General features: G+C 28.1%; 3 protein-coding genes and 1 non-coding gene across 4 annotated transcripts; 2 read left to right on the top strand and 2 right to left on the bottom strand.

Annotated features, from left to right (window-relative positions):
* Positions 1–1,314: 1,314 nt before the first annotated feature.
* Bm9153 (Uncharacterized protein) lies at positions 1,315–3,354 on the bottom strand (the record flags this gene model as incomplete). Its single annotated transcript, XM_043078760.1, has 4 exons — positions 1,315–1,346; positions 1,846–1,953; positions 2,580–2,625; positions 3,082–3,354. The coding sequence occupies 4 exons, from the start codon at positions 3,352–3,354 to the stop codon at positions 1,315–1,317; spliced, it is 459 nt and encodes a 152-aa protein (XP_042934694.1).
* A 1,049-nt stretch (positions 3,355–4,403) lies between these two features.
* Positions 4,404–13,564, top strand: Bma-cyn-15 (cyclophilin-type peptidyl-prolyl cis-trans isomerase-15, Bmcyp-15; the record flags this gene model as incomplete). The annotated part of the gene is made up of 21 exons (XM_043078759.1): positions 4,404–4,466; positions 5,742–5,879; positions 6,228–6,345; positions 6,475–6,641; positions 6,972–7,115; positions 7,340–7,448; positions 8,123–8,168; positions 8,550–8,644; positions 9,022–9,124; positions 9,381–9,484; positions 9,831–9,989; positions 10,204–10,337; positions 10,454–10,597; positions 10,892–11,055; positions 11,350–11,497; positions 11,624–11,737; positions 11,982–12,056; positions 12,127–12,279; positions 12,398–12,580; positions 12,929–13,132; positions 13,457–13,564. 21 exons carry the CDS (start codon positions 4,404–4,406, stop codon positions 13,562–13,564), a joined length of 2,673 nt encoding a protein of 890 aa, XP_042934693.1.
* A 6,709-nt stretch (positions 13,565–20,273) lies between these two features.
* On the bottom strand, positions 20,274–21,350 carry Bma-alt-1.3 (unknown, identical; the record flags this gene model as incomplete). The annotated part of the gene is made up of 4 exons (XM_043078758.1): positions 20,274–20,388; positions 20,480–20,566; positions 20,841–20,929; positions 21,264–21,350. 4 exons carry the CDS (start codon positions 21,348–21,350, stop codon positions 20,274–20,276), a joined length of 378 nt encoding a protein of 125 aa, XP_042934692.1.
* Positions 21,351–24,123: 2,773 nt separating this feature from the next.
* Bm14517 lies at positions 24,124–24,194 on the top strand. Its single transcript has one exon. It is a non-coding gene; the product is annotated as a tRNA-Gly (tRNA).
* Positions 24,195–25,799: the final 1,605 nt, after the last annotated feature.

Below are 25,799 nucleotides of genomic sequence, written 5' to 3'. Positions count from 1 at the left end.
AAAGTTTTTGCTTATCATTTCAAACAATTTTTTTTTTTAAATCTATGACATAATAATATAAAATTATTAGAATGTAAAGTTAATATCTAGTAAATAAAACTAAATATTAATTTTAAGTATTATGTAAATTTAGAATTGGAATTAAAAGGAAAAATTTAGTAAATGAAATTAAATACTGAATGCAATTTTATATTCAATTATATCCATTTTTTTATCGTTGACATTTTAATTATTTAATCTTGCAAATTTCACATATTTCAACAAATTGAGGATATAATATGAATTAGTTAATTTTTGCTTAAATTTTTTCGAATTGACCAAATTCTAAATTGTTTTCACTCAAATGGCTCGTAAAAAAGAATATGTAAAAAACGAAATTTTATCAATAAAATGTTAAATGATTAAGCATTATTTGCATTATAATCAACAATACATTATTGTTTAATTGTTGAATATAATTTGTGTTATAGGTTAAAGAGTTAAAGATTAATTTAATAGTGTTAATTTAAAAGAAAAAAATTCATTTAATTCATTATTCAATTGATTATCTAATGCTAACCAATTAGAAACGCTATTGTATGTTTTTATATCTGCAAGTGAGCTTCACTTTTGACTAAGAAGCATTGAATTAAATCATATTTTGAGAGGAGGTTAAAGGTCAATCTGAATAGATGTTTTGTTCTGTTTAGTGATCTAATTATCTCTCTCTCTCTCTCCCTTTCTCTTTCCATTTTATTGCTAAATGATATGAAGTTGTTTCACTGTGTCAGAATTAAGTTTTTGAAGTTATTAAATATGAATCATAAACATAAACTTTGCTAATATGGCTTAAATTTTAGAACAATAAAACAAGACGAAATGATCACAATTGCAATAAATCAAAATAATATTCTAACCTTAAAAGTGTTTAAATTCAAATTGATAAAATTAATTAATTGATGGATAAAGAAGAGTTAAATATTTAATTTCCCTTCCCTCCATCTCTTCCCTTCCAAAAAAAAAAAAAAAATAAAAGAAAAAATCAGAACAATATTGCAACAATTTGTAATCGAATTTTTCCTTTTTTTTTTTTTTTTAAAAAAAAGCTTCTATTTTTTATTTATTATTATTATCGTAAATTTCATAGCCATTTAATTTTTTTTCAAAAGTCTCTGAAAATATTTTGTTAACAACAAAATATTTTACTGACTTTTCTTATATTCAGATACAGCAAAAAAAAAAAAAAAAAAAAAAAAACACACACACAACAATATGATTTAATAATGAAAGGAATTCATATCAAAAGAAGATATTTCGAGCTAATCAATTATTTATTCAATCGAATTTGAAATTAAGTTGTTTGTTATCTAAAAATAAATTAATAAATTAATTAATTAAATTCTTTGCTTATAATGCTATCATACATTTATCACTGAACTCTAACAATGCATTTACCATTTCCCAATTTGAGAGATTCAAATTAAAGTAATACATTTAAAACGAAATTATAAAATTTTCCACTAAATAAAACTTGCAATGAGTAAAATGGAAACTAATTTTCGAAATAATTTTCATTTTTTAAAAATTATGTTATAAAAATTCCTTTCTTTTAGCCTCTTACAATACGCATAATTAAATTTTGAAATTGTTTAATTTAAGAAAGCATAAATTGGCATTAATTTTATTGCAAAAATATTTTGCTATGATTTGAAAAGAAGACTTAAAACGGATCCAAAAGATTAATTTAACAAAAAAGTCTTAAAACTTTAAAGCTATTTTTTTCAGTGTAAATAAATCCTACAAAAAAAATCGCTCCTAATTAATATAAGAATTAATTATGATTGAAGAAAATGAAATGAAACAAACATCCGAGATAAATGATTCCTAATAATGAATGAAGGATACAGATGAGAAATCCTGATGCTGTCGCAATAAGAAATGCTCGTCTCATTGATGATACTGCACTTTCATATTCTAAAAAATTTGAATTTAATTAAGTGAAAAAAAAAGAAAAAAATTGAACTAATAAGAATTATACGAACGTCATACAATTATTTGTAATTGTTTTAAGCATTTTCTTTCCTTTTCCATCCATTATTTTTATATTAATTCATATTTCGTAAATATTTTTTAAGAAAAATTAAAAAAGATTATTTATCTTTTTATTTTTTTAAGAAAAATTGAACACGATTACTTTTTTACGTTTTCTTCAAATGTAAATTTTTTGTATTTTACCAAGTTTATGCACTTATTTATTTTTCACTTTTAATTATAGATTTTTATTATAAATATTTAATTATATTATTTTATCATTTTTAGCATTATTAGTTATAATTGAATTGATAGTAATATTACACTAAGTTGATATATCTAAATTTATCACTTGCAAAAGTGATTAAAGAATAATTAAATTAATTAAATATTAAAGTAGTTCAGTTTAACTAATTATTATGATCAAACATAACATTTAAATTAATGAATTATTGAATGATTTAGATGAACTAATTCAGATCAGACAATTTTATTTAATCAATAAATCAACCTCATCAATTAGCATATTATAAAAGAGTTAAAAATTCTGATTTCTTTATAATAATTACCATAAACATCTTCGAGTCGATCATCGTCATTTTTTTGTTTTTGCTCCTAAAACAGAAAAATTTTAATAGTTCTTTTTTTTTTAAAAAATATTTCTTAATTTTTTTTCTATTCTTTTTAATCATTTTTCCTTTCTCTCCCTCTTCCTCCTTTCTCCCTTTCCCTCTCTTAAATAAACATTAAGAAAAAAAGAACGATTCCATTTTGATTACTTTAATTTCGACAAAATAAATTTTTTGATTATTATAAGCAAAACTTAATGTTCATTTCTATATTTTTGTAAATAATTTCATTTGATGAATTATATTAAAAAATTAGTTATAATCGACGGAAAGAAAAAAGGAGAGTGGAAGAGAGAGAGGAGAGAGGAGAGAGGAGAGCGACTAAGGAAAATTTACTATTACTCATCTATTTCCAGTTGTTGGGCCAGTAGCAGTAGTATTATATATTATTTTGCTATAAGATTTTCTTGTCACTTACTTTTTCTGCTAATTGTTTACCAACCTTATCTGATAATCTTTTATTATCACTCTTCTTACTTTGTTTTTGTTCTTCCACTTCTATTTCAACATCTTTTTTTCTCAAAATAGCTTTGCCTTTTACTTTACTCTTTCCACTTTCCTTTCTACTTCCACCAATTGTTGGCCCAGTAGCAATAGTATTAATTGGCTGTTTAATGCTGGACAACATTGGTGTTGATGGTGGCCCAGTCTTTGCTTCATCATCAGTTTTTGCATCAGTTTTGATTGGATCCAAAATTTCATAATCATCACCCATATTTTTAATCTTTCTCTTGTTTTTGCTTTTTCCTTTTTTCTGGAATTAAAAATAATTCTTATTCTAAGAAATTATTATATAATTAAACAATGCTTTTTGATAGAATTTTGAGAAAAAAAGAAAAAGTTGAAAATTAAAATATTAGATTTGTTTATTTTATTTCTATACTTCTTTTTTAATATTAATTTTGATAGTCATAGCTTCAAATTTCTTATCATAAATTTCAACAATCAAAACTTCAAATTACAGTCAAAACATTTTATCTATAAAAAAGTTTATTAACTTTAATTGCAATTGATAAGTTAACTTTAATTCAATAAGTCATTTGTTATCATTATGATTGACATTATGATAATATAATTGTCATCTGATGAGATAAAATTATTATTTAATTATTGAGTTATATGTTCTGGAATATATCAATGATTTAAATATATCAAAGATCAAATTATCCTTCACCTTTCAAATTTTTCTTATCATTAATTGACAAATAAGCAAACAAATGAATTAATATAACCATACAACTAACTTTGATGAAAGCAATCAAAGAAATAAATATTTGTTCATTTCTAATTTAATCTTATTTTACTCTCTCACACAAGTTAATAATTATGCAAATTAATTTGTAATTCTATAACATTCTAAAGTATTACCATAATTGAAGACATATAACTTCATCCAATTTCATGTTACAATTAGATGCGTGAAATGCCACGCATCTAAGAAATTTTTTTTATCATTAATTGACAAATAAACAATCAAATGAATTAATTTTAAGAAATTTTTGAGCTTCATGAAAAGTGCTTTTCAAACAACTTTTATGTTTGCTGAAATATTAATTCAAAATTATGAGACTTAAAGTCCATCCAATAATTTCTCATAATAATACCATTGAGATTCCAGAATTTCATTTTGTCCTAATGGTTTAGGCCGTAGTAGCCGTGACGTGTGTGGTGTTATTGAGTCGCGGTAATATGTGTATGGTAATATCCCGGGATATCTCATATGCTTCCTTATGTTCACTTATATGCTTATAATACGTTTTTAGCATGGATAATCAATTACCATCAACAATGGTGCCTCCCGAATATGACGAGGAATTGAATCATTTGGTTACAAATTATTATTTATTATTTTATTTGTCATTTATTATTCACTACTATTTATCATTATTATTTATTATTATTATTTATTATCTTTCTTTTTGCTAACAGTAATTGTGTAAGTTGATCGAAAGGTTTTTAGAATGATTGGATTGTTCGCTTTATGAGAAATCACCAAACTGTGCTCTTCATCGTTTGGTGATATTGATATAGATAATTAATAATAATAATAATAATAATAAATAATAAATAATAAATAATAATTAATAATTAATAATTAATAAATAATAAATAATAAATAATAATTAATAATTAATAAATAATAAATAATAAATAATAATAAATAATAAATAATAATAAATAATTAATAATAATAAATAATAAATAATAATAATTAATAAATAAATAATAATTAATAAATAATAATAATTAATAAATAATAATAATTAATAAATAATAATAATTAATAAATAATAATAATTAATAAATAATAATAATTAATAAATAATAATAATTAATAAATAATAATAATTAATAAATAATAATAATTAATAAATAATAATAATTAATAAATAATAATAATTAATAAATAATAATTAATAAATAATAATAATTAATAAATAATAAATAATAAATAATAATAATTAATAATAATAATTAATAATAATAATAAATTAGTGATGTAGGTAAAACTCAATGATAGTGATGTAAATAAAGTTAACAAAATGAGTGCCAGGATTATGAAAGTGAAAAATAATGAAAAACATTACAAAAAAAATGAAACAAAAACTTTGTTCAAAGAAAGTATACCTAACAATAGCAACTAATTAAAAAAGCTCTGTGGAATCAACTTTTAAAAAAAACCATGCAAAAAAAAAAAAAAAAAAAAAATAAATAAAAGATAAAAAACAGAAAAAAATAAAAAGAAAATCACCACAAAATTTTAATAAAACAAAATTTTAACTTTTGTAAAGTTAAAACCATATAATATACCAATCTTTCAAATCAGACAAAACACTGAACCAAAAATGAAAAGGTGCAAACCAAAATTAATCAAACAAGAAATGCCACCTTTTTTGTTTATGTTTCTTATTATTTATTTATTATTATTATTATTTTTTTTTGCTTTGTTAGCTTTCCAAAAATCTATGTCAATTATTAGTGGAGACTGTTCAGTTTAGTATTATTTTATATATGCTAAGGATAGCTACTTTCTCTTCCTCAGTGATTTTACAAAATTAATTCGATTTTCATAAAAATTTAGCACACTATTGTCTGTTTCAGTTTTTTATCAAAAATGTTGTACGAAATGGTAGTGGTATGAAAAAGTCTGATTTACACCAAAATTTTTATAGTATTTATAAAGCCTTCGTTGAAAATCGGCAAAATTTAATCAATGAATTGAGAAATATAGCAGATGAGGTATATGCGATTTATCATATTTGCTATAATAATGAAGTGCCATGAATTGGATTGAAATGTACAGTCTTATTTGATATGTCAATTCGTATACATAAAATAGTGGCATTGTAACGGTCTGAAAAAAAAAGTACATATTTACAAAATAAAATTTTCAAGTATAAGATTCCTGAAGTTATTAATATTATTAGTACCGTAGTAGGGAGTTATGGTAGGAAATATCATAATGGTGAAAACAAACTTAGTAATATTGATTCTAAACTTACTTGTTTTATCAATTCAAATTGCTCAAATAATGCCTTTTTGACAAAGTAAGGATCAGTGATTCCTAATTGAAATCATTTCTTCCAGTCGGTATGTGTTAAAAAAAGTTGTACCATTTCTACAATCACGGGAAGTTCAGTTGGTATTGCTGGTGGTACTGCAGCAATTGCTGGAACTATTGTATATCCACCGTTACTTGTTGGAGGTTTTTTCTTTCGTTTTTCAAATTTACTAATTCATTAGAACGGAATCTATTTTGGACTAGGAAATAGACTACAATGTTAAAATCATCAGTAGTGAGTATGTAGATCAGTCTTAGAGCTTTTTTGTGTAGGATTGGTTATTGCTGGACTTGCTACGGCTACAAATTTGGGGACGCAACTGACCGAATTCATACTTTTTCGAAATATGGTCAAGAAGGTGGAATCACTGTCAAAATATGATATCGAACTGATGCACGATATTGAAGACATTTATCAAAATGCACTGAATTCTAACTTGGTTGGTTGTTTGCATTTCAAATAAAATGAGCATTGAAGAAAATGTAGTGAAAATCTTGAAGATTTCCAACTTAATCTGTTTTACCAGTTTCATATGAGTCATATCTTGATCTTTCGTGCCCATTAATAAATAGGACAGTTTTTTCCATTAGTCTAGAAATTTCGCATAAGATGTAACATTTCAAATTATGCTGTGTTCAGAGACAATTTGCAGTCATTCTTTCACCATTATTGCTCCCTTTTCATGATTGTAATTTCCTCAGTTTTCTTCATTTTAACAGCTTCATTTTATTTTATTTTTTTTTTTATTATCATTTCTTTTCTCTCCTAGTTTGAAGTAAACGAACAAGCTGATAGAACTTTCCGGACCATGGATACTGCAACAAATGACCTTCCATCATTGGGACTTCAAATTGGCGCCAGTGGTGCGAAAAGTGCAACCGCTTTAGGCTTACGAAGTGTTGGAATTCAAGTGGTAACTTGTTTTTTTTGAATGTTTGAAAAATTTTTATGTCTTCTCTATATTCGAGCCTTTCAAAAAACTCCAGAATTGTCAGTTGTTGATTGGAAGTAGAGAAATCTAGTGGTAAAGCCAGCTGCAAAGGTACTGAAATATTCAGTACTAAACAATACTGTGACTGAAGCAATGGTCAAGCTTTCTGCAAGTTATTTATTAAAAATATTTAAGAAAAATTACAGAGTCAGATTGGAAGCACACTGATGCGGGGCGTTGCACGTGGTGCCATTGGGATTGGTATTATTATTGACGGTGTGACGATGTTTATATCAGCGCGTGACATAGCAACAGGTTGTTCAACAAAATTTAGTGATTGCTTAAATAATCTTGCGGATTTCAAAGAAAAAGAATTAGGGCAAATTATGACTAGAATTGATTTAAGCAATTTACCTATGGAAGAGTAAATTATTGTGAAAATGTTCAATTTCATTGTGTATATTTGGGTTATTGTATTTGTATATTCCTTCTACTGCTTATGTAAGTACTATTCTTTCTTCAGTTTTGCTCAGCTTTCCATAAATCCGATAAATTATAATTGTAATTGTTTATCACAGCTGCTTCTCGGGAAAACAAAAAGTGTGAAAAAAAGTTTTTTCTCCTGATTTCGAATTAAGACTGTAAATCTATGGTACATACCTTACTGAAAACGAACCCAATTTTACTATAACTAAAGATATCACATAAATCCCCTCCATATATAATATAATATCAGAAACATCGTACAAAATCAAATAAAATCGAAGGCAAATTATTCTACCCAACTTTCCTCTTTCTGCGTCAAAGGTTTGAATTCAAAATGCCAAATGCATTTCGTTATTTTTGCTGCATTTGTTAATGGTGGTTCAGGGGTTTTGTTTCATTTACAGTTGTAATTAATTTATTGAAGTGAATTTTTTAAATGTTAACACGAATTATGACTAAAATCTAGAACAATTTAAATCATTTGTATGACCCTGTTCGATGAGATTACAAGGATTATTTTTCAAAAAGCGAAAAAAAATTAGAAATGCGGTTGGTATATTTTTATTAATTGTTGAATAAATCAGATGGAATATTATAAATATCAATAAAAATAAGGGATCTTAGTTAAAATTCCACGAAAACCCTTCTTTGCGCAATTAATAATAGCCAAATCATATGAGGAATAATCAGTCAATTGTGATTGAGTGTATTATTATGATTTTAAATTAAGCTATCCGTAATCGTAATAATAATTATGATGTATTACTATTGTTATTATTCACTTGTATTTGATTATAATAATATGTTATTGTTATTATGATTAAATATATTTCAAAACCAATTAGTTTTAATTAAATACTGTTGGTTATGAAAACTAGCACTGCACAGATGTAATCAATAGAGTATAAGCATAAAAATTACTTATTCCAGAATGTCGAAACGGAAAGTGGTAGCGTCAATGGATGTGACAGATTCGCATGCTGATAATGGAAATGAAGGCAGTTCTGGATTGAAAAAGAAGAGAGGTAAGCGTTGTTTAGTAATTATTTAAGTATTATTTATACTCTTAGTAGGAATTCATTTTTACGATTATTACGACATTATCAGATGAGGGAGTAAATGTGAATACAGAAGAAATATATTATTATATTGCTACTGTTAACATTATTATTAATTGCTATTATTAATTGTTATTCTTTTTTATTAATAATCTTAGTATTGTCAATTATTAATATTATTCTTTTTAATATTATTGTTCTTATCACTGCAGTTATTATTATTATTATTTTGGTCCTATTAGTTATTATTATATTTCATTTTATTTGTCTCTTCTGGCAATTTTTGTTTTCCATTCAGTTTGATTTTTCGTAACAAATAATTGAATTTATTGTGTAAATTGCAGTACTTCCTTACGAAGAAACATATTTACGTTCAATACCACATGCTACTCAATACGAGAAATCATTCATGCACCGCGATACGATAACTCATGTCATTGCAACCGCGTAAATTTACATTCTACATTTTTTTTAAAAAATTTTGTTTAAATTTATTTCAGTTTTCTTTATTTTCATAATATCTTCTTTAGTATAATATATCATTAGATGCAAATTAGATACTAAAACAGGTTTGTGTATTTACTAAGTTAATTAGGGCAATTAAACAACTTTTTCGCACTATTTATGCTTTAGTCCACTAATTACTTCAAAAGTAAATCAGCTCCAATTTGATTCAAATCAACATAGGACACATTTACTTTAGAACAGATTTCATTATAACAGCAAGCAAGGATGGGCACTTGAAATTCTGGAAGAAAAAACATGGTGAAGGAATTGAATTTGTCAAACATTTCCGATGCCATCTCCGTTAGTCTGATTTTACTAAATATGATTCCATAGTAGAGCAAATAGTAGTCTTTGGTTTTTATCGCTTGCAATTGTCGAATGATGCAAAATACAGCCAATTTTTTTCCAGAAGTATATTCGAGATTGCGGAAGTGTTTTAAAAAGCTAAAGCAAACAAATTAATCATCTTTATGATTATTCAGGCATTTCTCGAGATGTCATGAGCTAAGGAAAGCTTTATATTTTATCGTTTAGTGCTTCAAAGACTTAAGTGAATGCCATTGCACCTGAATGTTTATAGCCACCATTCTGGAAACTGATCTTTGCCATGTCTCAAAACAAATGTTCAGTTTATGTTTTACTGCAGATGCTTTTTCTCACTTAACGGTCAATCATAACGGGACATTAATGGCAACGGTTTGTATGCATGACAAGTCAGTGAAGATATTTGATATATCCAATTTCGATATGATTAATATGCTTAGTACTGAATTTGCTCCGAGAACTGCTGCGTGGATACATCAGGGTTAGTAGTAATTAAATGCTTTCAATTCTGTAGTTGAGTTATTACTCAGTTATTGTCATCTAAAATTGCAGCTGCCTCACTTTTAAGAATACTTTTTTGCTTTCTAAATTTCTTTATTCATTATTCTCTTACACTGAAGAATCAAATAGTGGACCAGTTTAATTAATGAATAATCAATCATTTGGGGAATTTTTGTCATTTTTGGTAATTACAGGAAATGATGTTATACAGGCGTTAGCTATATCAGACTCAGATTCAGGGAAAATCTACATTTACGACGGCAAAGGCGATGATAGACCAATTCATGTTTTAGATAAAATCCATTCAAATTCTGTGAAATTTATCGAGGTATATCATACTATCGTTATATCCAATTTAAAAATTTTAAAATCGTTTTTGTTAGTGATTATAATTTATATACATATATAATTTTTGTATTTGTTTATTTGATTTAATATTTTTAGTATAACTTGCATTTTGATTGTGCTATTTCTGTTGATACAAAAGGAATGTTGGAATATTGGTCTGGTCCGAAGCGCGAATATCAGTTTCCGGATAACGTGAAGTGGACGTATAAAACGGATACTGATCTTTATGAATTTGTTAAAGTCAGTATATTTATTTTTTTGTAAATTATAGGATGGATCATTACATATGTTCCTTCTACTTTTTCACTACTCTATATAGTTTTTGTTTCTGAACATTTGCTGATTTCTTAGATGTTTCTTTGGTGATGGTCTTAAATTTATTGTTATTTAACATAATTTGTAGTTATGAATCGTTTCATTATTTTATGTCAAGCCGATAAACAATGAGAGATGTAATCCAGAATAAAGTTTGTTTTGTAATTGTTTTTACAAAATCTTTTTTTATTGTTGATTTTGGAGTTTTTTTTTTTGTAGGTTAAAGCACCACCACGTTGTTTGCTGATATCACCAAATGGAAAATTATTTGCTGCTGTTGGAGCAGATCGACGTATCCGAATATTTGATTTTGCTAGCGGGAAGTTGATAAAAGTCATCGATGAAACAATGCGGTTTTATATTGATCAAGCTGCAGCTAATAAGTAAGTTTTGAAATGAGGAAAATAAGGAGGAAGTAGAGGAGATGATCATTTATGTAAAATTTTGATGTAACTGTACAGGTTGATTTGTATTGATTCAACTACATATTAATTCTTTCTCAAAATGACCGGAATCATTTTCTCTGTCATATCTTCATGATGTAAAAGAAAAAATGATGACACTTAATAAGAGCACAATGGAAATTTTTTAAAAGCTGTTAATATGTCATATAGTTAATTTCCATTACGAGATGCACTGTAGTGAATGATAAAATAGTTCCGACAATCTAATTGCAGAAATTACGGCTTACAAAATATGGAATGGAATCGACGAGTGGCACTGGAAAAAGAGCTGGATCGTGATGAAAATACTTTCCAGCATTTATCGATTTGTTTTGACGAAACCAGTAATTTTCTTATTTATCCTACACCAATTGGGATCAAAGTAAGTTTTTTCGTATGTCTTTTTTGATTTCTGCACTTCATTCTTTTTCATCGTCAGAAAAAAAAAGTCATGCTTTAGAAATAAAGTAGACATTGATAATTCATTTCATAATTTCTATTTCACTAGGTCTACAACTTATACACCGATGAAATAGTTCGTGAAATTGGCAAAAATGAGAATATGCGATTTTTGGGTGTCTCACTTTGTCGTGCTGTACCATACTTCAAGGGACAGTTACAGGTTTATTTAACTTTTTCTTTTTGTTCATAGATTGTCTGTTTTTTATTCCTGGATGGATGAATCTATTTTCATGGACTAAAATAATAATTGAACTAAAATAATTGAGATTTTCTTTTTATTTTTCATATTTTATTGAAAGAATTGAGAAATCTTTGTTAATTCAAAAAAGATTACATTAACAGTATACTCTTATACATGAAATATTTGAATTCTTAGCATTTGTTATCATTTGGTTCCATTATAGGGAGCAGCAGTGACAGTTGATGCAGTGGCTGCAACAAATCCAAATCTGAAGAAAACAGAGCCTGATCCTATGTTGGTAAGGCTTTTGTAATTTATTCATAATATATTATATCATATCTATCAAGTTTTTTCAGTTCTTTGTTTAGGTTGCTTGTGCATATCGGAAAGGCAGATTTTATTTGTTTACCAATGCAGAGCCTTTTTCAACCGATGAAAGTGATGATGCAGACGGTACTGGTATGGGACGGGATGTCTTCAATGAAAAACCAAGGAAAGAGGATATTATAACAGCTGTAGAGGTATTTACAGTCGTTAATTAGGATATTGGGGGCGCTTAATTGGTTTGTCTGCTTGTTTGTTTGTTTTTCTTCTCAAATGTTTATTTTTAGGCGAAAGTTCTAAAATTTCCAATTTCAGAGTGATACAATTGATAGTAAAGTGACAGAACATGCAGTAATACATACCTCATTCGGTGATATACACATAAAATTATTTCCCAATGAATGTCCAAAAACTGTAGAAAATTTTTGCACTCACGCAAGGCGAGGTTACTATAATGGTCACACATTTCATCGTGTAATTAAAAGTTTCATGATTCAAGTAATTTTATTTTTCAAATTTTTTTTTTGATTTTATTTGATTTTGATTATAGTGTAGAAAATATATTTTATTTCGAATAATTAGTTGAAGAAGTAAAAAGAAATCTATAGTCATTAACGCTGTTAATTTATATAAAGAAGATAACTATGTCTTGTTGAACTTTTTTAAATACCGAGTTTTTTTTTTTTTTTCAGATAGTATAATTAGAAACAGCACAATTACAGAAAAAAATACTATGTCACTTTAACTGACTCTTTTTTTGAATTTTCCCGTATAGATCACTTTTTTCCCTAATTTTCTATTATTCTAATGTCAGATTTATTCATTTCTCACTGCAGATATTTTTAGGTTGGCGACCCTACCGGTAAAGGAACTGGTGGTCAGTCCATTTGGGGTGAAGATTTCGAGGATGAATTTCATCCCAAACTTAGACACGATAAACCTTACATGGTTTCAATGGCAAATGCAGGTCCGAATACCAATGGATCTCAATTTTTCATTACAGTTATTCCTGCAGATTGGTTAGATGGCAAGAATACCCTTTTCGGACAGGTTTGTATTGTTATTTGTATTGTTACTTTGATTTTACGCAGGCATAGAAATGAATGAAGTTGATTTTGTTCTGCAGTATTTTTGCCACTTTATTACGAATGATGTCATTTTTATTACAGTTATTATTAATATAAAAGTGTAACTTATGGAAGTAGTGTGCTTTGGAATTGTAACATTAACTTATAAAATGTTTTCGGAAAGATTTCTTCAGTATAGCATTTTGCAAGTAACTAGAATCTTTGCATTTATTTTAAAAGACATTCTGATTCAAAACTAATTATTGATCTACTTGAAATATTACAATTATTGTTTTTTGTTTTTCAGGTAACAGAAGGTTTTAGTGTAGTGCAAAAAATTAATCAGGTACCGACATTTGAGAAAAGTGGCCGGCCAAAACAAGAAATAAACATTATTTCTATTACACTGAAATAAGTATATACTTATTTCAGTGCAAATAATTTTGTCAAATATAAATTTCTTGTCATATTATTTGTAACACTTCTAATATATGATAAAAATTTCAGTTTTTTCATAGCACTTTGCTTATCGATTCTGACAAAATGTTCACGAAATGCAGTTGTATATATTTAACATCTCAGTTTTATGTTTTGCACAAAGATAAAATAAAAGTAATTGTAAATCTTATTACTATTACACCCATGAAAACAAGGTTCTTTTTGTCACCAAAATTCTTATATGACTACTCGAATGCTAATCAAATTCTTGCATCACATATTGGCCGTAAACAGAAATTTTTTCGTATCGGATGTTATTATTGCATATCCAAAGAACCAGAGATACTTTTCTCGATGGTCTATTCGCTTTAACCAAAGTATTTCCCGATTCTCTATGGCTCTCTTCTGCGCCAGAGCAGATCAGTCTTATGTTTTTTGTAATTTATAATCTAAGTTATAATAATAGGTTGTGTAGTTATGATTCCTAAAAGAGTTTATGCATATCACTTCTCTTTTGGTGTTTCATGAATCATTCTCATTCATCCAATTATATATCATTTATCCTAAAATTTATCTATCTATCTATATATATATATATTGTTTATTCAAAATGTGTTACTGAATGAAATGATAATTTATGTTGTCGAATAGCAGACAAACTATGCAAAATGATTTAACTGAAAATGTCATTAATAAATATCAAAAATTTGATTTTAGCAATGATAGTTTCATTTCAAAAAAAAAAATGATAAAATACAAAAAAAAAAAAATGATAAAATACATATGTGTGAGAATACATATGTTATGAAGAAATCATCACTACTGTGGGGATGTTATCATGATAACGCAACAGATTTTTTTTATCAAACTTTTTATTAACTTTGATTGTCTATTTCAATGCTACTCAAAAACGTTTTGAGATGCCAGGTTAAATGGTTCATTATCTCAGTACACATATAGTTTTTGGCCATTAATTTAGTCACATGATCTAGTTACTTTAGCATCTAGCCAAATTGAAACAGACGGTCTGATTTACATAAACAAGGCTAAGAATACGAAATGTAAATAAACTAATTTTTCTATCAATATTTCATAATTTCTTGGAAAAGAATGTATAAAGGAAAAGAGGAAAAAGTTAGAAATTTGATTAATTTGAATCGATAAAATTTTCTACCCTTTTCTTTTACAAGAATTATTTAGAATCTAATTTATTTATTATAACGAATGCTTGAACGATGGACAAGGCCTGTTTCAATTACTAGCGTAAATTTTTGAAATTGAAAAATGAGGAGAACAAAAGTTTGAACTTAGATGGTAATTTGCAAACATTGAAAGCAAAATAAACACAAAACGGACATATTAATTTGAAACAAATCTTAGAAAAAAAAATCAGTGTACATTTCAATATGCAATGAAGGAAACATTTGCAATTTTTGGGCCAAAATTGTGTTTGTGCTTAAATTAGAAACATTTAAAAATTTGGTGCAATAATTGAAATCACAACTGAAAGCTGAAAGCCAATATGTCTAACATTAATTAATTCACAACAGTTACAAATCTATGTATCTCATATGTTCATATTTTCTTCCTACTTTCAGTTTGATCGGATAGCAATTCAATTGATTTACGACATAGAATGATTTAACTAATAACAGCCTTCAGTATAAAATTCAATATGGCAATGAATCCATTTTGCATTTAAAAATATATCATTTCTTCAAGCAAAATATAATTTAAAATTATCAGTGATTGCTTTTTATTCTAAAATTTCATCATCTGAGATATATGTTGCATCTATAATATCAAAAATATATAACAATAATATATATTCATTGCTTAATTCAAAGATAAGCAAAGTTATACTTTTGTGTCAACAATGTAACATTTTTATATGTTTGCTTGTAGATTTTATAAACATTTGATTTTTATCTAAAAAAAAAAAATTGATTTATACTCAGATAGCAATGGAAAAATTTACAGAAAAGAATATCGATAGACTAAAATGTTCTTTCAAATGCAAAAATATCTTTACAGATTTCTTCATCATCAAAGCTTCGATAATTCAAATTCCATATCAAAATTTAACATCAAATATTCGCGGTAAAAAGAATTTTGAAATAAGGAGTGGCTTATTTGAAATAATAAGGAGTGGCTGTATTTACCACCGTTTGCAGCCACTCCTTATTATTTCAATCACCTACTGCTATTTGTAACTAATTCCTACCGTAACCACTTGCCAGTAAAACTTAAATATGTAAAAGACGAAAATATTGATGTGTAAGTTAGAGAATAATACTTTAATGACAAAAGTAAAAGAGTGATCATTGGCGATCACTTGGAATATTCTGGCTACTTTGATGTCATCAAACATTTCTGGAAAATTCCTTTGCTCTACCCTTCTTGTGAAATCATTCACAGGAGGTATTACTGACTGAGTAAGTTTTTGGCATGGATTTTGATGTTTTGCTCGTCGTAGTATTCTCTAACTTATATCAATCGACATTTTTCTCTTTTGCATCTTTAAGGTTTACTGGTTTTTTAAATACGCTTATAAGCCACCCATTTATGTAATAAACATATTTTCATTTAAAATTATGTAAATTATTATTAAAGAGATTATTATTAAACATTTGTTGGTTTTTTCTTTCTTTCTTCTTTATTATTTATACCTTTGTCCTATGTTCCATTAGTGGCAAAATCGTCTACGGGATCTGTTCTATTTGTTATATTTTTGTTTTTCGTTTCTTATAGTTTATTTTCTTATTTAATTTTCAGTATTATTTGTTTTCTTTTTTTCATTTCACCTTTTTCTTCTTTGTTTTTTGCAATAACAACTGGGAGTTTCATTTGCAACAGGTCTATTTCTACCTTTTTACAATAGCTTGACTTTTTCCTGATTTTCTGTTGAATTAGCTTTTTTTGTACAATACCACAGCTAATGTCTCTCTTCTTTAGCAACTTACCTTTTCTTTCTTTTTATCACTGATTTCATTTTCGCATATTTTTCTTGAAAAAATTCTATTTTCATGCCATTATATATATTTTTTCTTTTGTTATATATATCATTTTACGAAATCTTTTTATAACTCTTATAAAGTTAACTCAACTAATGCTTCTTGTTGATTAAATCTTAGTTGATTGAAGTTTTCCCTAAATATTACTTCCTTTCACTTTTTTGTTTCTTTCTTAAATTAATTTTAATTTTTTCTTTAAACTAATTCTCATAGCTCGCATTTTCAATAATTTCCATTTTTTCTTATTTGTGTATTACATTATTTTAATATCTTTTTTTTTCCTTGATTATTTTAATCTCATACCCGTCTTTTTGCTAACTGCACTAATTGCATTTTTTTCTGTCACTATTAATTAGTACATTGCATGCATTTTCGGAGAGACTACACGAACAGCAACGAAATATACTTAGCAAGGCTACAAGGTATCATACTATTTTCTAATATCAGGAATCTGGAAGCATAGGATACCAAAATTAAACTGCACATGTACACTCTAAAAAATGTCAGCAAATATAAAATTGGTAAAGTTGACTTGGTAAAAAATTGATAGCAACTGGTTGCACTTGCCGCAGTGACCACATGAAACCACCTCTTACTGCAACCACCTGCTACTGTAGGCACCTGTTGCTGCAACCACCTGTTACTGTAACCATTTAAGTAATTATTTGCCCAATTGGAACAGTTAGATTAAGAAATTTGTTCAAAGTATAATTAAAACGATATTATGTAAAAGTAATACATTAAAGATGAATTTGCATGAAATGACTTGGGTTGTAGCAAATCCAATCAATAAATTTTAATTATAATTAAAGACTGTTTGTAGGGTTATATCTTTTCAGAATCAATGAAAATTTATTTTCGTCTTTTACATATTTAAGTTTTACTGGCAAGTGGTTACGGTAGGAATTAGTTACAAATAGCAGTAGGTGATTGAAATAATAAGGAGTGGCTGCAAACGGTGGTAAATACAGCCACTCCTTATTATTTCAAATAAGCCACTCCTTATTTCAAAATTCTTTTTACCGCGAATATTTGATGTTAAATTTTGATATGGAATTTGAATTATCGAAGCTTTGATGATGAAGAAATCTGTAAAGATATTTTTGCATTTGAAAGAACATTTTAGTCTATCGATATTCTTTTCTGTAAATTTTTCCATTGCTATCTGAGTATAAATCAATTTTTTTTTTAGATAAAAATCAAATGTTTATAAAATCTACAAGCAAACATATAAAAATGTTACATTGTTGACACAAAAGTATAACTTTGCTTATCTTTGAATTAAGCAATGAATATATATTATTGTTATATATTTTTGATATTATAGATGCAACATATATCTCAGATGATGAAATTTTAGAATAAAAAGCAATCACTGATAATTTTAAATTATATTTTGCTTGAAGATTACGGTAAATTGTTTTAATAAATTTAACTTATCCTTGAAAACGTTTAATTCCTCTCGTTAAATAATAATATATTTCTGTCTTAATTTTATATTATTTATATTATTTGCTTGACTTTTTTGTTTTACGAGCTTCCTAATTTTGGTATTTTAAATTATATTTCTTACCGCGAATATTTGATGTTAAATTGGCTGAGATTTATTTTTTATAAAGATATTTGGTTTTTGTAAATTAATTGAAATGTAAGATCTGTCCCTTTTATAAGGGCAATTTGTTTTCATTATTTGGTTTCTTTTTATTCTTTATTTTATCTATGGCAATAAAGCTATTATTTGTTTATCTCTAGTTTTATTGCTTATAATTTGTTTTCGTTTATTTTGGTTAATTACTATGAATATTTTTTTGTGGAATGACTTTTAAGAAAATTATTATTAATATTGTTAACTATTAATATCTATTATCTACTAATGTATATTATATTATTTTGATCTAAGATAAATCCGTTTTATCGATGATTACTCTTTTGACTTTTCCAGCTTTTGTAGGTTGCTTTTTGGTAGCGGTCAATTTATAACCCTGTATTACACCAATTTTGATGTTTTATTTTTATAGTTATAACTACTTTTGATATTGAATTTTGCTTGTTATATTGGATGCCTCGAGATAGCTTTTCCTCGTGCTAATGATCTGATCATTTACATTCAGTCTTTTTTCATTGGTGGTGCATTTGGATGTATTTCAACTTCCTTCTTTTATCCACTTTTAATTATCAATGATCAACCTGAATTGTCTTTAGATGTTATAATCTTAAGCTTACACACTGCAGGTATGATTCTTTCGTTTTTTTTTTTTTTGTTTTATAATTACTATTATATGCATCTATTGTTATGAATTTGGATCAGTCCAATATGTTTGTTTATTTTCCGTTCCTATTTTTGGCAAGTCATTTCTATTTTTGTTGCTTGATCAATTTTAATATTTGTTGCTTGATCAATTTTAATACTTCTTTCTATGATATCTTTTTGGTATCATAGAAAAAAACGAACAAAATAAACACTTTGCTTCATCACTATTTGTTTTGATTTTTTAGAAAACTATGTCATTCGGAAATGTATGTTATTCATTTGCATGTTTGCAGTGTTATTAATGAAGTTTTGTTTTTAATAGATAAGAATTGTTTATTTAGCTATGATTTTTGCTTTTAGTTGAATTGCAGCAATTTGAGGTCATCATGTATATTTGGTGAGCTTGTATGATTGTATGATGTTGATATTTGTTAATTTATTGCTGCAACTATAATTATTATTATTGCTACAATTATAATTATTCTTAGGATTGCTAAGATGTTTGATTAACTAGGCATTTTTTTTTTTTTTTACTCTTATCAGAAAGTTCAGTCTTTGTTGTATTGAATTTATAGTTTTATTTTTCTTTTTGCTGTAGACAGTTTGAATGGAATTACTTTGTCTGTAAAAAATTTAGTTTCGAATTATTATTATTATATTTTATGCTCTCTATCTGTCTCACTATTCTGATTTATTTTCATTATACTTTAAGTCATAATATCGTTTATCGTACTTTTACGGATTTTATTTATAACTGCTGCACATTTATTTAGCCATCCATAAAACAAGTATATTAATGACTTAAATACTTTCGATACGAACTTGAACAGGTTAACAATCCGTTAAATGACGTACCAATTATCGCCACAATGGCAAAGCTATAACGTAGTGAACAAAGACTATTGTTTTAAGTGATTTTAATCTAATTTGTAACCTTAGCATCCATAAAATCCCTCCCAATTTTCTCCCTTACAAAGCCACTCATTATAGCTTTTTGTTTGGTATGGCTCGGTTGCGAGGTGTCTAGCTTGCTTTATATCTTTAAATGTTTTATAATTAAGTTACATTTGTGTGTTATGTATCAATTCATTATTGTAATGTTGTATAATTTTAATGCTAATCTTTTATTATTTTATTTAGTAAGATACTTGAAGGTAGGGCAGAACATTAAGATTAAAATATCCCAAATCCCTTCATAAAAGAAACTTCCTTTGTCATTTTAGATATCGAATTATCGCAAAGTTCATTCCTTCTGTGACACTGATGACTACCTGCTGATGTGATGTGTTCCATTATCTTTCATATTTTTAATATTTAATAAAAGTAGCAACAAGCATCAATTTGGCTGCTAAAAGGAGTTAAAATAGAAAGGTAGAATTGAAAGTTTGCATCACAGCTTGTTTTGCTTGCTTTATAAGCATTTACGAGCATTGCCAACTTTCTTGAGGCGCACAATACGAATATTCCAACTTGCCACTGTTCTTTCTTTCGATAACGCATGAATGCAATTTATCATCACAGAAGCAACCTTTGTCTCTAAATAATATACACTTTTCAGTATGTTCGCATTTACTGACTCGCAAACAACGGTAATTCTAAACGAATTTTCCATAGAAAATGCTCTTACGTCCACGACTGATTCTCGTCCAATCTGCACCAAGCTTGCGGTTCACGCTGGTCGTAGCACGCTTCGTGAGAAGTGCATTCTTTCTTTCTGCAAATATTTCAGATTGGTGAAACAAAATTCAACCTCTGTCTTTCTCATTACTTTTAAACTTTACTTACAGCACACAATTTACAAGTGTAGCAATATGTGACAAAGGAATTCATTTGGAAGTGATTTGGAAAAATATTATTCTAAAACATTTTATCCAATAAAGAAAGCCTTTTCAAGGAAATAATATGGAAATGTTGAGTGAGGATATTAACAGACAGAGAAGATTTTCAGAAGATTTAAATTATTAAAAGTGCTCGATTTTTATACTCACTTGCCATCAGTTTCAACAAATTCCCCCTTGGTGACATACTCATCTCCTCCTTCACTACCATCTCCTCCCTCATCAGCACCTGAGGATTCCTGAGAAAAAACAAATGATTACTTGTTAATGAGTATATTAAAAAGAGTGCAAAAAATAGTAATTTAGTACTAAAAATTAATTTGTGAAAAAGGAATGAATTAGAATTTCAGTCAATTTGCACTGCGATAAGTCAACATTTTCATTTCTTGTTCATTTGTGAACTATTTTCTCAGAAGAATACAAGTAGATAAATATATTTAACCGTTCGTTAAATTATCTCTCACTTATCAGCTTAGTTCTTCACTTTTCGTATGCAATTACCAACTGATTTTACAATTAATTTCATCTCTGAATTGTTTTATAAATTTTGGAAAGTAAGCTTGTAAAATTTACGTCGTCGAATTCGTCATCTGATTGTGACATACATGGCAGTGTCACAGTAAGAATAATTAAGCCAAATGCTATTAGCAATTTGTTCATTTTTTCCTTCTGGAAAACAACCAAACATTAATCCCATTAAACAGTAAATTAGTGTAAGTCAAAAAAAGAATTATTTCTTTTTCTATCACTCAAATTGTCTATTCATTAATTTCGCAAACTGAGTTAAATTCACAGTTGCATATTTAATCTCTACAAATTTGTTTCTAAGATTATTCTCTATCTATCCAAAAGTCACATTTTTTAAATTTGAGCAAAACATTCCCAAATCCATATGCTATGCACGAGAAGTAACAGGATGAAGCGATTAGAATTCAGAAGATGAAAGGATCAGAAAGTGATCACAGTTCATACAGAAAAGACTGATCTCTTTTATATATACGAGAAATAAGTGTACAATTAAACAGATGCGCCTTCTTTGTTTGTGTTCTTTGGAAAACCGAACTATTTCGATTTTAATTTCATTTATAGAAGTGCATCAAAACACTGACCTTCTTCATACTTTAGCTGCTTACCAAATTGACTTCTGACTTGGATGACAGCTGAATCACTCACTTATTTCATTTCATTCAGACATCAGAAAATTAGCATAGCTGCTGCTTCTAGTAAATGACGGCTATTAGATCATTTTGTAAATGCCTTATTATTTTATTATTTATTTTTTTTTTTTCAATATTTTTTGCTTCAAAATAATATTTTACGTAAATTGTAAAAATTTCTCATTTGGAAATCTGTTCACTTCACAATATCGACTTTTTCATGCTTCTTCTGCTTTTCGTACAGTATGTCGCTGGTACCAATCACAAATTCTATTCGATCATCAAAATGAGATACTTTCCGGATAATACCTTAGATCAAAATTATCTATTCTTCCGTAAATTACTAAATGCTTTGTTGTCTTCTTCAGCTGTTCTTCCGTAAATTACTAAAAATGCTACTGTATATTCGTTTTGTTTGGACTTTAAATTATTAACATTGCTGTGGGAATAAGCATTTTATATTTTGAAATATTTCATTTTTCATTTCACTGAAATAAAAACAAATTTAATAATTTCATTCATTCGTTTTGTTTATCCTTCTCTCTGTCTGCTTGTCATCATCCGTTGGCTTTCCGTTAGTTCCTTTATGTTTAGCCGTACCTTTTCGACGAATTTGGGTTATTTCTTTTTCCGATTGTTTAGTATACGATTGTTTCCGTTCCATCATTCAACTATATCATTTTCTACCACCATTTCTACCATTTGCCTACTACTTGCCACCACCTATTACACCGTTACTGTTTGTAGCCACTTCCTATCACTTATCTGAAAAAACCGAATTATCTTATTTGAACATTCCTTAGACAAATAAATGCTCCAATGCTACTTTTATCCAATATTCATTTTCCATGCAGATAAGTTTATTTGCATTGTTTGTGAACAAAGAATATTGTTGGTATTTGCCTTCAATTTAATAAATCACAATTATCAGCTCCTTATTTAGTTTACCTCCTTTATTGTTTGTCAGTTTCTTACTTACTGTAAATTGTATTCGAATTTGACAACGTCAACAGTTTTTCGTTTGGCTGTCCTTCTCTGCAATATTGTAAACCATATGTTTTGCTATGATTAAATGTTTAATGTAAAAGGAGTTATACCTTTTATTGAAGTTAGAAAATCTGACATTTACTTCCTCCTACTACTATTACTGCTAATATTCCTTTCCATTTGCTGCCACTTGCTACCATTTGTGGAGAATCTACACTGATTTCAGAAGTTTTAGCACAATCGATTCTCGAGAAGAGTTAATGGTCAGTTTCTGATCTGAGAGTAATTCGTTGATAGTGAAATTACATAGGAATATTATAATATCTTTACTAACAAATTTAATAGTTTAATAAACAGAGGAAGTAGAATCAGCTTTTCGGAGAATGATCAATGGCCATTTTTACATAACAATAGTTTACAGTATTTTCATATGTCTTATCAGACATAAAGATAGATATGTAAACAGAAAACTAAGTTAAAGGATCCCTATGCGATTGACTAAAAGACAGGAATGTCGGATTCCAGTATTTTAATCTTGGACCTAACTAAAAGAAAACAAAGATAGGAACATAGATAGATTCAAGGTCAAACAAGGAAAACAAAGAAAGAAGGTAAAAATTTGGCTGAGAAATGAGAAATTGGTTGAATGATTAATCGTAATACATTTGAACGGTTAATTTTACATGAATTCAATTTATTAATCTGTTAAGATACAGTAAAGCAAAATATCAACCATTTGAAAGTTTCTTTTATGGAATTTCTTGATTACAAAAAAAAAAAAAAGAGAAAAGTGTCTTTAAAGACATATTGTAAGAACATAAAATTAAATGAACTAAACACTTTCAGAAGATCAAATTTGGCTATGTGCGCATAATCCACAGATTTCTGAGATATTGTTAATATCAAACTTGGCCATCTTCAAATGAGTCTATAGATATGAAATTGTTTCTAGGAGAAACTGTTAGTTTTTGTTACAAACTGAATACTTTCGATGTTCTGACAACTGTAGACGCATCAAACAAATTAATCTGTGCTTTTATATTTTGAGAATCCGGATGAAACACTGTATCTAAGTTATCGAATTCCGGATGAAAGACTGGATAAGTAACCGATTTACGGATGAAGGATTGGATAAGTTACCGAATTACGGATGAAAGACTGGATAAGTAACCGATTTACGGATGAAGGATTGGATAAGTTACCGAATTACGGCAATTGCATCAAAAAATCATCCCTTTTAATTAGAGAAATGACAAAATTATGGATGGAACGTTAGGTGAATTGAGGGGGCGCCAATGGTGTAGCGGTATCATTGCACCCTCCCATGGTGCAGACCCGGGTTCGACTCCCGGTTGGCGCAGATGGTTTGCATCTTCCTTGGATCGTTTCCTCATTTAGCAAATTTGCCCCTCGTGCTTAACGTCGAGTTTTCATATCATATTGTCCGAATTGTTTTACAATGAGGCTTTACCATCATTAATTGACTTCACGAGCGCACTTTTGAGGGCTCTCCCAGTGTTTGATGCATGTTTGCAACTCTACCAAGGTTTGCTGCAAGTGGCGATAGTAACGGAAGGTCATATTAGCGGTGTTGGCGGAGCATATCCGTTTTTAATACGTTCGTTGTCTTTTCACCGTGCGTTAAAGACGTAGCAACGCTCTCAGTAGTATGTCTCCACGTCTCTTAATTTGAGGTCAATATCCGAAATCGATGTATCCTAAGCAAAAAGACTGTTTCTAAGAGTTCTTGTACCTTTTTTTGGAGGCACATTTCAGTAGTTGAATTCATCATAAAGCAAAATCTTCAGGAGACAATAATCATCTATCCTGAACACGTTACCTGCCCAACGTAATTGATCACGTAATTGGATATTTGAAATGATATGGGTCAAGGGGTAACAGGTGATGACGATAAATGGTCTAAGGCCCGTACAGAAGATAGTATGATGGTTCTGCAGACATTGATCTTTGTGTTTTCAGACCCTTACCATCCCATACTTTTTTATAAAATTTCCGAATGTTCTACTAGCATACCTTTGTTAGTCTATTATTGATCTTAGCATCCCAGGAAATGATCTCTCCTTAGACAGGTAAATTCTATAATGACAGAGAACTTTTGTCTCCAGTCCAATGAGCTATTCAGTTGCTGCAAAGCGTGAAGTTCCTTTCACAGCTGACAATTGCAATAGTCTTGCATTGCACTTGACAAGAATGCGCACAGACACACACAGAGGAGAAAGAGAAGGTAGCATGTGGGCCCTTTGTATTGGTTAGTAAGGAACGACATTTGATCTTAAATTACTACATATTCATGTTAATTGGCTTACCTCCTAATTATTCTAAAGTTTCAATATAATATGAGCAGGACTTGAGAGAGAGACAGGGGAAGCGAATCTTACCATCACGTCACGTCACGTCACGTCACGTCACACACACACACACCTACATACATAGTTGACAACGAATTATATTTGAAAAGGAAGGTCAGTAAAAGGTCGGTCGGGAAGTAATAGAATCCAATGCTCAATCCTATCATGCTTTCCCACCAAATCCATTAAAATTTCATTTGATGAGAGCGAAAATATTTTGTTCATTTCATAAGCAAAGTACAATAAAAGTACGAATAGACAGGCAGACGGACAGACGGATAGACACGACAGACACACACACATATATATATATATATATATGTACTTCTGAATTCAATTCAACCTTTTACGTCTATGTTCACGTACGTCTAATATACAATTTGTTGTTGTACAGAATGCATACATCATTCTTCGCTTATTATTATAAAAAAGAAAGAGAAAAGAAGAAACACATACATGTGCACCGTCCGTTAAAAGAGACTAAACAACTAATTGAGTACCTCGCGAACGTCCCGAGAAATCTCGGAGAATTTGGCACTAACGTGTCATTTCATCTTGGTTACTTTTCCTTTCACTTCCTAAATGCGACAAATTGA

This window comes from Brugia malayi (assembly GCF_000002995.4).
Source record: "Brugia malayi strain FR3 genome assembly, contig: Bm_v4_Chr2_contig_001, whole genome shotgun sequence".
Taxonomy (NCBI): Eukaryota; Metazoa; Nematoda; class Chromadorea; order Rhabditida; family Onchocercidae; genus Brugia; species Brugia malayi.
This window is presented reverse-complemented; position numbering and strand designations above follow the sequence as displayed.